General features: G+C 22.0%; 5 protein-coding genes across 5 annotated transcripts; all 5 read left to right on the top strand. All coding sequences in view use genetic code 6, as the record gives it.

Moving 5' to 3' along the window:
- Window positions 1–369: 369 nt before the first annotated feature.
- TTHERM_000299979 (transmembrane protein, putative) lies at window positions 370–1,560 on the top strand (the record flags this gene model as incomplete). The annotated part of the gene is made up of 1 exon (XM_012800147.1): window positions 370–1,560. One exon carries the CDS (start codon window positions 370–372, stop codon window positions 1,558–1,560), a length of 1,191 nt encoding a protein of 396 aa, XP_012655601.1.
- Window positions 1,561–2,136: 576 nt separating this feature from the next.
- Window positions 2,137–4,901, top strand: TTHERM_00299970 (kinase domain protein; the record flags this gene model as incomplete). The annotated part of the gene is made up of 10 exons (XM_001024524.2): window positions 2,137–2,200; window positions 2,261–2,316; window positions 2,364–2,447; window positions 2,506–2,718; window positions 2,793–3,345; window positions 3,397–4,171; window positions 4,227–4,473; window positions 4,525–4,707; window positions 4,764–4,833; window positions 4,888–4,901. 10 exons carry the CDS (start codon window positions 2,137–2,139, stop codon window positions 4,899–4,901), a joined length of 2,259 nt encoding a protein of 752 aa, XP_001024524.2.
- A 2,752-nt stretch (window positions 4,902–7,653) lies between these two features.
- Window positions 7,654–9,455, top strand: TTHERM_000299969 (hypothetical protein). Its single transcript, XM_012800146.1, has 3 exons — window positions 7,654–8,258; window positions 8,454–8,546; window positions 8,593–9,455. The coding sequence occupies exons 1-3, from the start codon at window positions 7,712–7,714 to the stop codon at window positions 9,294–9,296; spliced, it is 1,344 nt and encodes a 447-aa protein (XP_012655600.1). The 5' UTR covers window positions 7,654–7,711; the 3' UTR covers window positions 9,297–9,455.
- A 264-nt stretch (window positions 9,456–9,719) lies between these two features.
- On the top strand, window positions 9,720–11,442 carry TTHERM_00299960 (hypothetical protein; the record flags this gene model as incomplete). Its single annotated transcript, XM_001024523.3, has 3 exons — window positions 9,720–10,377; window positions 10,597–10,683; window positions 10,739–11,442. 3 exons carry the CDS (start codon window positions 9,720–9,722, stop codon window positions 11,440–11,442), a joined length of 1,449 nt encoding a protein of 482 aa, XP_001024523.2.
- A 1,464-nt stretch (window positions 11,443–12,906) lies between these two features.
- TTHERM_00299950 (WD domain, G-beta repeat protein) lies at window positions 12,907–17,623 on the top strand (the record flags this gene model as incomplete). Its single annotated transcript, XM_001024522.2, has 5 exons — window positions 12,907–13,774; window positions 14,017–14,423; window positions 14,491–15,177; window positions 15,257–15,332; window positions 15,465–17,623. 5 exons carry the CDS (start codon window positions 12,907–12,909, stop codon window positions 17,621–17,623), a joined length of 4,197 nt encoding a protein of 1,398 aa, XP_001024522.2.
- Window positions 17,624–17,852: the final 229 nt, after the last annotated feature.

Genomic DNA, 17,852 nt, shown 5'->3' with positions numbered 1-17,852 from the left:
ATGATTTTCTATTTAATAATCAGATGATTTTGATTATTTTATGACTCTTTAAAAATAATCAAAATGCACTTTCTTTCTTTCTTCCTTCAGATTTTACTTAGAAATTTAGAAAAATTTACTGAAATATACCAGAATTAATTGAGCGTTTAATAAAAATATGCAGAATCTTACTTATTGTATCAAAATTAACTATCAAAACAATAAATAATAATTTGAAATTTGATAATAATATTATCGATTTTGTATCTTTAAATTCTTGTTTGATTTTTTATAATTATTTATTCTGAATATAAATATAAAATAAAGATATTGATTATTTAAAAATACTCAATTAATAAATAAGTAAGTAAATAAATAAATAGGCTTAAAATGATAGGTAAAACTATTTGCAGTTTAGTGCCCATTTTACTGATTGCTCATGTAATTCATTTTGTTGGAATATTCTCAACATCTGCTGAGTATTAAGAAAAGTATTCTGATTGTGAATACATTCAAACTTAAGGATTTGATTCTATTGGACCTGAAGATTCTGTTTTTTATAACAAGGACATCCTTATTACTATGCATGTTAATTTGCATAAAATCTTTTAAGGTTTAGATAGCATTGAAATTGCTTAGAAAGGAGGATTTTATGCAGTCTATGGTATATCTACAGGCAAATTAGAAGCAAAGAAAGTACAAGTAAAGAATTACCCAGATAATGTCTTCCTGATTCCTCATGGAATTTATCTTCGTGATTCTAACTATCTCCATGTTATTAATCATTCTTTCTACACTGGCGGAGAAAGAGTAGATACTTTCAAGATCTTGCTTGACGAATAGGGATAAATAGTATTAGAATATCTTCATTTTACTTAAATGGCTGAAAAATTCAATGGAATTACTAATGATCTTGTCTTTTTAACTCCCGAAAGATTTTTAATCAGCGACTGGATGGTCTTTTCAGCTCCATTATCAGGACCAAAAGATTAACCAATATGGTAAAAGGTTCTCACTTTAGTCATTTAAATTTTTAAAATTAAAACAACTAATGTTTGGGATTGTAAGTATGTTTAAGGAGGACTTGCTACTTGCAGTAAATTGCGTAATTCTGCAGGAGTTATGATAAACGGTATTGCTTTTGATGGAAAAGATACAATTGCAGCTACAGATACAGCTGATAGGTAAATAAAAATTTTCAGATTAAACAATTCTAATCAAGAAATAGAGTTAATATAGAATCTCAATGTCGATTAATTACCTGATAATATTACTTATGACCCAGTCAATAAGTAATTTATTTCAGCCGGGTTAAATAGTGTCTATTAATATTTAACTTTAAGCCCTAAGATTGAAAAGATTTAATAAAATCCTACAAAAAAATCAATAGTTGATTTATAAGCTAAAGTTCACACAATAAAGCTAAATCCTACCACTAAATAGTTTGAGAGCTAATTATTGTTTTCTTCCTCTAAAGCTGTAGCTGGCATATCAGGAGCTCTAATAGATGAATCTTAAAAATACTTATTCTTAACAAGTTTCCCTGATAAGTCTTTGGTTGTTTGTACTAGACGTAGTTGATTAATTTTAAAATTTATCCAGCAGGAATTATTTTTTTTAGCGTTTTATAAATTAATGTATGATAAATACAATAAATATTTTTATAACTTTGTGATAATGAATAATCTATTTTAATATATATAAAGAAAAATTAAATTTCCAAAATTGTATAATTAATTCAGTAATTTAGAACTTTTTGAAAGTTCTTTAGATTTAAAAATTTTATTGCTTCAATTAATTCTATCTTTTATTATAATTAAAAATGTTATTTAGATATTAAAAATATTATTAAAATTATCAAATAATAATAGCTTCAATAAGAAATTTAAAATTTAAAATCAATAAAGTATTTAACTAAAAATAAAAATAAATTTGTCAAAATGGACAAAAAGTAAAAATAATTTTAATTAAACTGGTATTTTCTTTCTTTTTTGTTACTTCTTTTAAATGTTATTTACAATTTGTTTTCTATTTCATTTTTATATAAGAAAATTTAGATTAATTTTGTTATTTAAGTGAAAATAATCTTCTAAAATTTAATTAAAACAATATTTTATTTTTGAATAACAGACTAATAAATAGTTCTACTTTTAAAGAATGGCTTCGCTTATTAACAATTCATTTAATGATCAAACTTATCTTCATAGCTTTAGCAACAATAGTATTTCAAATCTTTTTGTCTGAATTTTGGTAATAGTATGTTATTTTATCTTTTTAAAAGGAGGCAATTTTATGGACTTGATTCCACCTGATTGGGAGAAGGCAAAAAAACATGCAGTAAAATTTAAAACTCCATTTTTATTTTAACAATTTCAATTGAATAGCAATCTAGAGAAACAAAACCTGAGAGAAGCAAAACATCAGACAATGATTATGAAGATATTTGTGAATGTTGTGGCTATGAAATTGTAAAATTTATTTTGACATAAATATTTTTGTCAACCAACAATCATCTAAAATAAAAAGAATAGAATTCCTATAAATTTATTTGTTGCAAATATAAAACTTGGATTTTTAGGTTCTGGTTTTCCTCTCTATTTTAGCTATTTAAATATCTGTATCCTTATGTTATTATTCTTAAGTCTTATTTAAGGCCTTCCTACTGCTGCATTCTATAGTTTAGATTCTTTTTGTTAAAAATCATAACTTGAAGTATATGATTGGATGAAGTATTAGCAAGTAAATAAAATCTTATTATTTATTATTATTAAGCTTAAAAGTTTTCAAAATTAACACAATATTCAAAAATATAGGCTAATATTAATAGTGTAAAAAGAGTTTAGCCATGCCCAAATCTTTTAGTAAATGAATTATCTTTGGCAAATACAATTGATTAAATTAAAGAAGGTGGTTCGTTATAATTTTCGATTGTTGCCATGCTATTCTAAGTAATAGCATGTTTTGAATTTAGAAAAAATTTGAGATAAACTGAAGTTGATGTAGATCAAAAGTTTACAACTCCTACTGACTACTCAGTTTGGATTAAACTAATTCCAAAAAATTTGAAAAATATATAACAAACAATCAAAGATCACTTTGCATTATAAAATAAAACAGTAGAAAAAGTAAACCTGATCTATAATATTGATGAAATTTAAGAACTGGAACTTAAATATAAAAATCTTATAAAGAAAAAGTAAGAATATCTTAAAAAAAATGGAATAAATTCCAAAGATGAAGAGCTATTTTAGATATAAGTAGAAATAAACAATGTAAATAATGAGATCTTAGAAAAATAAACTCTCATTCCCTTATAGCCAGAGAAGTTTACTGGACAAGCATTTGTAAGTTTTTCCACAGAGCAAGGTAATTAAAATTGAAAGCAAATGGTTTTATAATATAAATTTTAATACATAGAAAAAGATTAAGTATTAGATGAGCATGTACCAGGATTTTTTACAAAGTTACTTAATTATTTATATAATGGAAGGCTAGAAAGGTATAATGATACTTAAAAAATAGGCAAAGAAAAAATTTTAATCATAGAAGCTCCTGAACCTAATGATATAGACTGGGAATTTGCTCACTGCTCTAATCGTGATAGATAAATCTCAAATATTTATTCAACATTTATGTGGATACTTTTGATGCTTTTGAGCTTGGGATTGGTTTTACTATTAAAATACATTTAGTCTTTGTAAGTATAAAAGGCCTATAGTAGATTACATGAAATTCATGCTTTAGATGAAGCTAAAAATAAAATTAAAATAGAAAAAATTTTATAGGAAATTTAAAATAGCTTTTATTGGGACTAAATATTTTGTTTTCTACTGTCTATATCTATAGCTTTATTCAATTAACTCGCTCTTCCCTATTTAGTTGGGCTTATAGTTAAAATGGAGAAATAAAGTACTAAAACTAAAATGAATACTTCTTTTGCTTTTAAGTTAGCAATACCTCTTTTTTTAAATACTGCTTTATCTAGCTTTTTTACAGACATTTTTTTTTTCTAAAATTACTATGGCTACGGAGGTAACATGGTATATAGCGTTACTCTTAATTTAATTTTAAATGCAACTTTACCAAATATCTTATGGGTTATTGATCCTTGGTCCATTATTAAGAACAAAAAAAGAGAAAAAGAACTACAAAACAAAGAAAATTCGGTTCTTACTTAGAGAGAAGCTAATGAGTATTTTTTTAATTTAGATTTATCAATATTAAAAATAAAAAAATATTTTATTCAGGTTGATGGAACTTCCAAGTTATTCGATTGGTTGGAGGTATGCAGATACTACAAAAACGATGTGGTTAACTTTTTTTTTCTCTCCCTTAGTACCTATATGCACTTTTATCTCTCTTTTAGGGATGATTTTTTATTACTTGCTTGATAAATATAATCTAATATATAGAAGAACAGTCAAAGAATCTATTGGATATGATTTATCATTTGAAATGCTTGAATTAATTGAATTTAATGTCTTCTTGCATTGTGTAATATAAAAATACTAATTATTAAATGATATTTTATTAAATTTAAATTAGATGGGTAACTTTATTTTCAGATGGATCCTTGGCTAATATATAGACTATTTTAGTTTAGGATTATTTTGCATATCAATTATATTTATTATATTGCCACTCTAATTAATTAATGAATGGATTTTTGAAATTGTAAGTATCTAAGAAGTCAAGCCTTACAAGTAAGTAAAAGACTAGTTTGATACAGTAAAATTAAAGTTTATTTGTATTAATTATAAATTTACAAAATATAATTAATTTAGGATTATGAAAGGGAAAACCCTATCACAAAAAATAAAGCTTTAGAGTTTTTCTAATTAGCAAGATAATCAAGTAAATATTATTTCTTATAAAAATAACTTAAATAAAAATAATTTTAAAAATAAGAAACTGAAGTATGAAATATTGCTATCAACTAGAATAATAAAGTAAATTGAAATAAATAAGTAAATATATAATTATGAGAAAGAACTTAAAATTGTCAAGCTGAGTTTTTAAAGAACCTTTTAAAAATATTTATTAAAATTTTAATAAAATAGTTAGTTAATAATTAAGTATATGTTCTAAAAAAATAGTCTATAAATTAAAATTAGTTGTATAATAATTTTTGAATGAATACTTTAGACAATTTACTTTACTTAAAAGATTATTTAATTAAATAAAAATAAACACAGTTTTTGCTGACATTATTTGATGCTAACTTTCTTTTTGAAAAATTAACATTAAAAATTAAAGAAAATTTAAATAATTTTTGATATTTAAGTCAAAAAAATATTTTTTTTAATTTATTCTTGATTTAAATTAGTTATTAGAATTTTTCAAACAAATAGGTTTGTCAATTAAATATTTTTAAAAGAATTATTTAACTAGATAAAATACAAACATATTTATTTTTGGTTATTATTTTATGATATCTTTTCTTTTTGCATAAAAATTACAGTAAATTTAAGTAATTTTTTTAATTAATTATTGTTCACAAATTATCAATATTTTTCAAATCTATTCAGTCAATTTAATATTTTTAATAATAATTATCTTAATAGATAAAAGCAAATAGATTTTATTGAGATTATTCTTTAACAATATCTTTTCTTATTTCACAGTTAGAATAAAAATTTATAGAGGATTTAATTAATACTTTATATTGAAGTTTAAAAATATTTTATTTTTTTAATTATTTATTAGTTTTTTTTAATGAATACACTAGTTAATTAAATATTTTTAAAAGAATTATTTTATTTAAATAAAAATAAATTTATTTAATTAAGTTTATTTTTAATTTTTTTCTTTTCTTTTTGGATTTAAAAACAATAGAAGATTTATATAATATTTAATATAGAAGTCAAAAAATACAATTTTTTTAATCAATTAAGTGTAACTTTGAAAGTTACTATTTTCATAGTAGATTAATACTTCTTAATTTTTAGAGTCTAATTGTTTATCGAACAATTAAATTATACTCAATTATTAATTAATGTAAATTTAATCAATTGTTATAAAAACACCAAAATATTAAACTTTTTTTAAAGGAAATTAATTTCTTTCTAAAATATGTAAATAAATTTTTTGATAAAATTTAATCAAACTCAAAGCTTAAAATAATTGAATTTGATTTATAAAGTAATAAATTATTACTGAAATGTGATTCTTGAATTTATTAAATTTTATTTTTTTAATAGATATTAGAAGGTATTCAAAATTATTGAAACAGTTTTCTTTATCTATTTTTTTGTATTATTGTGAGATTTAATGAGTTATTTTATTTTCTTTCTAAAAAAGTATTAATAAATTTTATGAAAAAATCAAAAGCAAATTTAATATTTTAAAATACTTGAATTGAATTTATAAGGTAATAAATAATTAAGTGTAAAATGATGTTTGAGTTTTTATAAAATTTGACTGTTTCTACATAAAAATATTTAGTTTTTTTATGTATTTACATTTGCTGATTTCTTACATTTTTTTATATAATATAGACAAACTATTACTAATCTTATTTTTCAAATTTAATTCAGACTTAATTAGTTTTTCTTCTACTTTATACTTCTATTTTAATTTTATTAAATTTAATGTTACGACTAGATAGTAATAGTAAAGCATAGAGTAATTTCAGGCAATTTTTCTATTCTTTTAAAAATTAAGCAATATGGTTCATTTTATTTATATTTTAGTTATAGATTTAGTATGTTATTTTTAACAAAAAAGTTCTTTTTTTACTATAAAGTTATATTTGATAACAAATTAACAATAATAAACCTCTAAATAATTTTTATTTGCCAATAAAATCTAAAAAATAAACTTTTTTAACATAATTTAATACTTAAATTATTAAAATTAACAATTTCTTATAAAAAAATATAGTACAGATATATATTTTAAGGTAATTCTAAATACATTTTTATAAAGAAATAAATAAAAATGTACTTTTCTGTTTTTAATTTACTTTATATCTAAAAGTAATAAAATCAAGATTATTAAGTTACTCTTTGTATCTCTGTATTTTGATGTCAAAATTTTTTAAGATAATACAAATTTCAATTTAATTATTTTGATTTTAAATATTTCCAAATTTATCAGAATTGTGAAACGGTATTATTACTAATTTATAATCAAAAATAGCCACTCTGGGTTTTAAAATATTAATATATAAATGACTAAATTGCAGTTTACATATTTTTTTTAATTTTTAAATCAGTATTTATAAGATATACCTTTGCTTAAAAACTAAGCAGGATATTTTAATTTTTTGCTATAAATTCTTAAAATTAAATTAAAGTATTCAATAGAAAAAAATAGAGAAAAAAGTTTTCTGTATTTTGATTAATTTTCGTATGCATTTTAAAATCAAATATAAAGAGAATAATTAAGATTTGTAACTAAAAAATATTCATAATTATTAATGATTTGAATTATCACAAATCATTATTTAATAATTTCAAATGGAGGAACAGCTTAATTTATATTTTATTTAATTTTTGACCATGCATCTTAAAAATTAAACATTTCAGATTGAGTAAAATTTACTTGTGGAAATTATATAAACAATATTTATTTATCTATGAACTTAAATATTTAATAATTTGATGAGATAGACAAATAATTACTATTTCAAATGTTTAAAGCGATTTATCTTTTATAAATTAATAATTTTTAAAAATTTAACTAATTATAAATTATCCAAATATTGAATAAACAAAGCATTAAAAATAAAATGAATTACAACTATAATCCATAAGAAAAAATTCTATAAATATCTTTAGAGAAATGTAGTTAGAAAGAACTTTAATAACAGCTAAAAAATATAAAAAAGAATTTTAGCAGAGCTTAACTAGTGAAATAAAATACAAATTAATATATTAATATGGAATATTTTGAATCTAATATTTTAAATATCTTTGTTAAATAATAAAATGTAAATGTAATCTCAACACTAAGCATCTTCATTTCAAAAAATACCCATATCACATTTCAACAGTTGAGATAGCTTTTAAATGCCTGTTGTGAAAATAGTTACGATCTAATAAATTTATCTTTGAAAATAGAAGATAATTAAATAGGGAGCAAAGGAGCTTATCTAATTGCTTATTAAATTTTGAAGCTAAAGAATTTACAAAATTTAAAATTAGAGATTTAAAGCAACAATATAAAATCCAAAGGAGCATAAGCCTTAGCTTATTCAATCTCACAGCTTAAAAATCTCAAAACTCTAAGTCTAAAAATTGATAAAGAAAATAATATATCTGCTCCTACTAAAGCATGTAAAAAATATTTTATTTTAATTTAAAAAGATGACAAAAGAATTCATTTAAAAAAAAAAAATTAATTCTACAAAAAATATCTATTTTAGTTAGAAATTATTTAATGTAGAAAATTTTCAATCACTAATTAATAAATTAGTTCATCTATTTTTGATTATATTTGCTCTATTACTTATTTTTATTAATAATAAATAGAGTAAAATTCTATTAGTAGCTTTTTGAATTTACACATTCTTAACTGCTGGGATAATGAAGAGTACTAGTATTTTGAAAAGTTGATTGATTAAGGTAAACATAATTTTAAATATTTTTTCTACAAATTAACTTTTTATAGAAATAGATGGAATTCACGCGATAGTAAATATGCTAGAAAATCACTAATATTTGTAAGAATTAGACTTAAACATAGATAATGACCAAGTTTAATAGCAAAATATTCAAACTGATAAGAATTTTATTTAAGTTTTATGGAATTTGTCAAACTTAAAGAAATTAAATTTAGTCATCGGTTAATATTTTTGCTTTAATAATATGCTTGCCTATCCTATAAACTTTAAGAAACTAAGCAACTTAACAAATTTATCTATTTCAATCTAAAATAATTGCTAAATTTGTTAATAAGGAATTTTTTTATTAAAAAATACAATACTGAATTTCCCCAATTTGACACATCTTTCTTTTGAAATTGGTATAAAATGCAATATTAAGTCTGAAGGTATTTGCACTTTGTTTGAAGCAATAGGTGAGCTCAATTCTCTTACATATCTTAAATTACAAATAAAATGGGGGAATTTTATTAGCGTTCAAGGTGCTAAAGCTATTTCAGATGCTATCTTTAAGCTGTAAAAACTAAAGTAATTAATAATATTGATAGATGAAAGTAGTAATGACATAAATTTTGAAGGGTCTTATTTCTTAGGTTCTTCTATTCTATAGTTAAACAATCTAAGAAGTGTGTAAGCTAAATTTTTTTAATCCTAAGTGTTGAAGAAAACACTGGCGAAATAGTAAGTTAGACTAGTAACTCAATAGCTTTGACTAATATATTGAATTTAATAAAGTAATAAATTTTTTTGTTTGATTTTATTAAACAAATGAAAATGCACTTAGTTTATTGTAAGTATTTATTAAAAAATGTATAAATTTGATTTATTTGTTAAGCATATAACTTTGGCAAAATAAATTATTCTCTTTCAGAAATTAAAGATTTGTGGAGTTTTTAAGTTACTCCTTTTGTTGATTTTGTAGATACCACTTGATTTTGTTTGTTTGTTTAAATAATAATTGATTTTGGCGATCTTTTGTATTTTTTTGGATTTTATTAATAAGTAAACGAATAGTAATTGGCCAAAGAAATAATATTTGATAGACCGAAAAAAAAGATTTAATCATATAAACAATAATTAAAAAAAAAATTGAAATTAATCTTTAAATAATATTAACTAATAGATATAATTTGCAATGTACTCAGAGCTTAATTCAAGCAGCTGCGATAGCCCGATAGCCAGATAATTCATTCATATTCATAGTCATCAAAACTTTTAAATTTAATCAGCCTTATACGAGGATTCTTAAGATCAGGACGACTTGCACTTCAAAGTTTAAGGAAAGCAATAATGGGGCTTTGAAGAATTCAAATTTTATGTTGACCAAATAAAGATATTTAAAAATATAACATCATTATCTCTAGAAATAATGAAATCATCTAATTTAAAGGAGGAACATTTAAAATATTTAGGATAGGTACTAACCTAGATAGTTTTCTTATAGAAACTTTTAATAACCATACATCAAGACAACTGGAGCAGCATTAAGAATGCAAAATAGATGTTGAGTTGTTTAGAATGGTTGCCTAAATTAAAATCATTCAGCCTTACCTTACAATAAAATGAAGCAGGATTTTAAGTAATTTAGGAAATAACTGAATGCATATCAAGAATACCAAATTTAAATGATTTGAGCTTAGTCATCCATTCTAACAATATTGAAAAAAGTGGCGCTCAAGCTATTGGAATCACTCTATATAAAAAATTGAACTTAGAGAAACTCCACCTTGTCATAGGCAGCAAAAACAACATAGGATATGGGCTTGACAAAAACATTAGCTTGGATAATATTTGTAAATTTCCTTCAAAATTTTATAATTTATTGTTTTATATAAAAAAAAAATATTTACAAAATCGTTTAGTAGAAGATTTTTTAAATCAAAAAATATGTTCATATTCATTATTATTTTTTTTAGTTAGATCTACCAATTAAAAAAAATCTTTTTTGATGAACTTAAATTTTGTTTTAATATTTTCTATGTGATTTTTACTATTTAATAATATCAAAATAGGTGACAATATTTCAGAAGTTTTTTCTCAATATCTTAAAAAGACCAGAGTAAACCTAAGACTATAAAAAGATCATAGCGATCCATCAAGTAATTTAAAATTTTCTAAATTAATTAAATTGTAAAGTGTTTTTTAAATTTTTAGAAACACACGGAATTCATTCTATAGCAAGATCCTTTCAAAACCTACAAAATCTAAAAACTCTGAAATTAACAATAGATCACGATAACAACTTAAATGTAATTGGATGTACACGTCTATCTGAAGGATTATCCTGTTTGATTAATTTAAAAGAATTATAATTGACAATTGGAAAGAATGACATTTAGTCTTAAGGTTTTCAAGACGTTTGTAATAGCATAGCTAAGTTAGTTAATTTAACAAATCTGGATTTAAAAATATGCTATGCTAATTAAATATAATCAAGTGGAGCTGTAAGCCTTGGCAACACTTTAAAAAAACTGAATAATTTAACTCATTTCAGCTTAAACATAGATTCAAGAAATAATATTGGTGAGCATGGTGCTGTGGGATTAGGAGATGGAATTAAATCTTTAGCAAATTTAGTTAATTTAAAATTGTTAATAAGTTGGTAAAACAATATATTAGCTAAAGGATCAATTGCAATTGCTAACAGTTTAATTTTCTTATAAAAATTGTAAGCTTTGGATCTTTAATTCGATACCACAAATGACATTACTGAGGTAGGTTCAGACGCGCTAAGTGTTTCTCTTAACTCTTTCAAATAATTAAAGTATATCAACGTCAAATACGAGTAGCCAAAGGTACATAAGAAAGTTGTTTTAAGAAAAAATATAAGACTCATTAACTTCAAAGTCTCTTAATGATTTAAAATAATTGAAAGAAAGAATGTATATTATACCAAAAATAACTAGAAGAATTTACTATTTAATCAATTTAATAACTATAACTTCATTTATATTCAACTTTAAAAAAATAACCAATAAATTAAGTAGCAATAGCTTCAAATTTATTATAATTTCATGCTTTATTTGTAAATATACTATATGTAATAGCTTCTATCATTTAACTAAATGAATTTTATTGAAAAAAAAATAGTTATCTTTCATCTTTAGCATTTGATAAATTATTAATTTTATTTCAAACAAAAATACTTATCAATTAATACTTTTCTTTACTTTCTTTCTTGTAAATATAATTTTGTAATTGCCTAATAAACTAAAGTTAAAATATTTAAAATAAAAATAGATTATATCTTTCAAATTAAAAAAAAGCTTTTTATTTGATTATAAATACAATTTATAATAAAGAATCTAATAAAAAATAAAATTTCTAAATCTATTCAAATAATTATTTATTCTATTCCTAAAATCTTCAAATTACAAATAAATTTTATAAAGTCAAAACAAATTTCATGAAATCGAAAAAGAAAATTTTCATTGAATTCTGCTTTTATTAAGAATAAAACCAAAAGCTAGTTAGATAACTAATACCCTTAGATTCTCTTGAATTAAGGTTTTCATCTAGATAAAGCAATATTTTTAATAAATTATAAATATTTAAAAATAAAATAATATATTTATTGGTAGACATTTCTGTTATCTTTTTGAAACAATTCGAAAAACTAAATTTTAATTATTTAATATTTTATTTTTGACTGTAATAACAAATTGAATATAAAAATTTAATTTGTTAAGAAATAATCCATTTTTCCAACTAAATCATTTCTTCAGATTTATTTCTTTTTTTATTTGTAAAATTATTTTCAAATTTTTTAAATTTAAATAAAATAAATAATAAATATTTTTTTTTAATGAATTTATTTTTTTTAGCTTATTTCCTCAATAATTTAAAACAGATATTTCCATTTTTACACATATAAAATTAATTACTTGTTTGTTTCGAATATATGCATTAATGGATAAATAAATTGCCTTTTATGTATTTTAGAAAGAAAATATTAAAGAAGTGCGTGTATTTTTATATCATAAATAATGTAAGGTATTCATTCATTTCTAACAGATAAATTTTCATTTTCAAAAAATAACAAATTTATAAGCCAATAACATTTTGTTCCTTTTAATTTTTCGTTTAATAATTAAATTAATTTAATGATTAAAAACTATTTGTTAAATAGAAAGTGTTATTGTTTCTAATTTAATATCGTTGAGGTATTTAAAATTAAATTAAACATAAATAAGAAGAAGAAATATTTGCTATATTAAATTGAATAGCAATCAGATTTATTAATAACTATCTAGTATTACTATTTTAAGAGAAATATTTTTACACTTTTAAAAGATTGTTCATAAAGATTAATAGCCTATCTAATGAGCACAAATCAATAATTCAAACCTAATTTATTCTAATAAAAAACATTTTTTTAAGGATATTTATCTTCCGCCCTTTTAAAAGATATACACAATACTCTAGGAGTTCTCTACTACTAGTAAAGATCAAATGAATAAGATAATTATAATTAAAGTGAAAATGAAAAGAAGCTATCATAAAATAAGCAAATACCCTATTAAATATAGGATTTCGACCTAAATGAAAATGATTAAATTTACAATGAGTACAAAGAAATAGGACTAGCTATTGCTATAGGTCCTTAATATTTGCTCTGCAACATAGATAACATCTTAATCAATGATTAAATAGTTTAAGAAGATAGACTCCTATTTAGGTGCTAAAATAGAGAATACAGGGTTAAGCAAATCTTATATCAATAAGAAGAGTATGTAAGTAATACTGATGCAGATATTTTGGAATAAAAAACTGAGGATAAAATCTTTTCTTGTGATTATGCTGTTTTAATTATAGAAAGAGAAATTTAAGAATATGTAGGAGTTCTTCAAATAGAGAATAGCTTTTATTTCTTATAGGATTATGACTAATATAATGAAAATAAGTGTTTATATGTTCTCAGTAATACTTTTTTACTTGAAAGATATGTACAAGACATTTAGCAAAATACAGTTTATATAGAATAAATTAATCAATTAGAATAAATATGCCCTGTTTATATTCACATGGATTCTAATCAAACTTCATCCCCACTTCTTATTGGCTTTTACAAAAATGTTAACAAATTTAAGTAAGGAATCATTCAACTTTTTGACTCAAATACTTTTTTGTAAATACTTTCTTGGGTTTAAGGATACTAGTCCATTGCTTATACATCAAAATACACTCAAGGTAAATACAATACATAAAACAATTTAATTTAATCAAAATAATTTTAATCTTCCTTAACTTAAAAATAAATAAAAACAAAAATATTTGTAAAAAAAGTTACAATTAAAAGTAAAATAAATATATCTTATTTAGTATTAAAAAAGCCAAAACAAAACAACACAAAGCAAAACAAAATATTTATTTTCAATAATTTTTTTATATATTAGATATAAATAAAATATATTTACAATAATTTAATTTAGAGACCTAATACCCTTATTAGAATGATAAATATCTGACAAAGGAGACTCTACAAAAATCTATTGAAGAAAGAGATAAAAAGTTGAATGTAGAACTAAAATAGAACTTGTATAAATAAGGATGTGTTTGGAAATTATAAAGACTCAATCATAGGGTTATGTGCAGTAGCTCAGGAGATTTTAAATTGAAAATATGGGATACTACAACTAATACTTTAGTTAGAGTATTGGATTTGGGAAATAATATTTGTAGAGATTTAGTCTGTTTTAATGATATTCTAATATGTGCCTGCGATAATGTTTTATAAATTTTTAATTGGGAAACTGGATAAATCATATAAAAATTGACATTTAAAGATAAGATCTAATGTTTGGGTTAATTTGAGCTACATAAAGATGTGATTGCCACAGTAATTTTAAAGATTATTTATTTAATCATTAATTTTTTAACTTTTAAATTACTATAATATTTTATAGGGACACTAAAATGGTTACATTCATATTTTGAAATTTTCAAAAAGAAAGAGTCAATGGTAGGCTATATAGGTGATAAAAAATAATTAGCATGAAGAACACGGCCATGAGTCATTTGTTAACAGTATTGTTGGACTTAATAATTATGAAATGGCAAGTGCAGGAACTAATGGTTAAATTAAAATATGGAATTGGTAGAGTGGTGAATTTGTTAAAGAATTGCAAGCTCATCTGCCAAACAAAAGTGTTTATTTCATGAAATATTTAGCAGACAGAGATACTTTAATTAGTGGAGGTTCCGACAAATCAATAAGAATTTGGGACTTAAAGAATAATCAATTCAAAGAATTTAGTTTTAAAAATCCTCTTTATACAGTTGAGTTAATAACTTCTAGGTATCTATGTGTAGGAGATGGTTAAGATGTTATTATTTATGACATCAATATGAATATTTCTACAGTAATTTACTCAACCACATCAAGAGTAAATTCAATAATAAAATTAAATCCTAACTGTCTGGCAGTAGGAGATACTGATGGATAAATACTACTTTTTAAATACTCTTTCAATTAGAGTATAAATGAGTGCTATTAGTTCAATCCAAATGCTTTTAATTCACAATCATCTAACAAAGAAGAAAACACAATTAGCAGATCACCTTCCAAAAATGTTGCAGAAACATTTTGTTAAGTAAATAGAATTGAATAATAATTCTTTTTATTATGATTGATATAGTATTTCTAAAATAATTTAATTAATAAAAAATTAGAATGAAAAAAGTGGAATTAAAAGCTAATATTAAACAGAAAGCCATCCTATTTCCTCTCTGGCTTCTCCATTAGAGTGTAAAATTGTTTAGTTTTTATTTAAATATCACCAAAATTACATTACATTTTTAGTGAATCTGTATTCAATTAATTCTTAAATTAAAAATTTAAGCTAAAAATAATTAAAATATTATTAATGTAAAATTTTAGATAATACAAAACAGTCATAGCCTCCATCAAATTAAAATCAGGATTCTTCTCTATTAGTATAAGTAAATAATCAAAATGCAAACAATGATTTGAATTTGTTGTTAAGCAACAGATCAAATTTAAAAAAGAGCGAAACTCTTTCAAATTAATTCAAGAAGTATTAGACAATTAGCTAGAATTTAAAAGATTAATTTGTGAATCAAAGCAGCCAATTAACAACAAGTCGAAATGAAAACAATAAGTAGAGTATCTAAGAAAATCCTTTAAATAGTAACTTTGGATAGTTAAGCAGCAATTTTACATTGTAGGGTTCCTCTAATAATAATTTCATAACATAATAACTCTAAGACTAGCAATGTGAAATTAATGAAAATAGATAAACGCTTATTAATGAATAAAATGTTTTTAGACTTAAATTAGAAGATAGGGATGAATAACTCAAAAAGGTTCATTAAAAGTATGCAAAGCTATTTGAGTAAATATTTATCATTTTAGAGAACTACGAAGCAAACAAATTAGTTTTGTAGCATTTAAAGAAAGATTTTGAATCTATAAATTAAGACTTAAGAAAATACTTTACTAATATGGATTTAATTTACATCAAGCAAGTTAAGAATTTAGAAAGCATAATGCAGAATAAAGATAAAGAATAATAAATATAAATGAAAACAATACAGGATGCTCTTCAAAATAAATAAATTTAATTAGAAGAACTTTAGAAATCATTTGATAATTAAAAAATGATTATTGAATCTTAAGTGGAGGATTCTTTAAAAAAAAATGCATATATTGACCTGCTCTCAAAATAAATAAATGAAAAAGATAATATGATACTGGATTCACAAGATAGAATTAAGGAACTTATGTAATTAATAAATGGGCTACAAAATAGGATGTCTGGTAAAACAATAACAAAAATAACTACTCCATCCAAAGAAACTCCTCTAAAAATATAATAATTTAATTAATAGTCAAGGAAAGATAGTTAAATAGAGAAAGAGAATTCATCTTCTTTTTTGACTGACAAGGTAATATACTCATACAGAAATTAAAGTAAATTTTAAAGCTCAGAAAATCACCAAACAACTTCTGAGCCAAAAATACCTACAATAGTGAACAGCACAAAACTGTTAAAAAATGCCTAATACCCATAAAAAGGTAATCTTAACCAAGTTGATAAAATATTAGAATAATCTTAAATAGAAAAGAGTATTACAAACTCAAATAACTCAAATATGACTGAGAAAATATTGTAAACTAATCTAATTCTAAATACTCCAATAAAGAAAGATTAATTTGATAAACATTTGAAGACTGATAATAACCTAACAAATTCAATCAAACTAACTAGCACAGAGTTTGATTAATAAGATATATACGAGTCATTGAGCTATAAATTAAATAATAACATTTCCAAGAATAGCTAAGGAGTGATAAGATCGAAATCATATTCTAAGCCTAGTACTTATCTTTAGAATTCATAAACCTCTACTAATATTAATTAAGAGAATTCTACATTTAGAATAATTCATAGTAAGAATGCTACTCCTGACATAAAAGAAAAAAGCTTAAGTACGTTTGAAAGTATTTAAAAGCCAATTCTATAAAATAACACATCAATTATCAATCAAACTGCAAATACATAAATTTCACCAATTAAATCTTAATTTTCACCTATGTCTAAAACAAATGGTTAAATAGTAATTAAAATACCTCAGCCAACTCAAGTTTGTACTTAAAGTAGAGAGGATTTAATTAAAATTGTTAATGATCCTCAGCCACCATCTCTATAGTAAATACTTTAAACAGCTTCAGATATAGAAAATATGAATTCAAAATAGCCTTTTGAAACAAATAAAAATATCTAATTTTAATCCAATTAAAATATTCTTGATACTTAACTATCTAAAGAGAATTATGAAACTATTTTTTCATACATTTCTAAGGAAAACTAATAAAGTAAGAAATAATTAAATTAGATCCAAAGCTTTGAAAGTAATTAGCAAATAATAAACAAACAACTTCCGAAGTAAGAAAAATTAAACCAATTTTCAGATTAAATATCAGAAAAAGTAATAGCAAGTAAGGTAGGAAATATAACTATTCAAAGCAGGATAGTACGTAGTACAAGCCAAAAGCCTCATCAAATATAACAATGATAAAAAAAACTGTATATATTTATTTATATTATATTGAAATGAATTTTTTACAATTAAAATATTTTTTTTTAAGTAATTTATTATTTAAAAAGAAGCTACAAATTAATTTTATTTTTTATTATTGATTTATTTTGTCTTATACTATTTTTTCTCCTTGTATTATATATAGTATTTAATATTTTGCATTTATCACAATATTCATTTATTATTTTAATTATCCATCTATTTT

Source organism: Tetrahymena thermophila (assembly GCF_000189635.1).
Source record: "Tetrahymena thermophila SB210 genomic scaffold scf_8254379, whole genome shotgun sequence".
Classification (NCBI taxonomy): Eukaryota; Ciliophora; class Oligohymenophorea; order Hymenostomatida; family Tetrahymenidae; genus Tetrahymena; species Tetrahymena thermophila.
The sequence above is the reverse complement of the archived record's forward strand: the minus strand, read 5'-3'. Positions and strand labels throughout refer to the sequence as shown.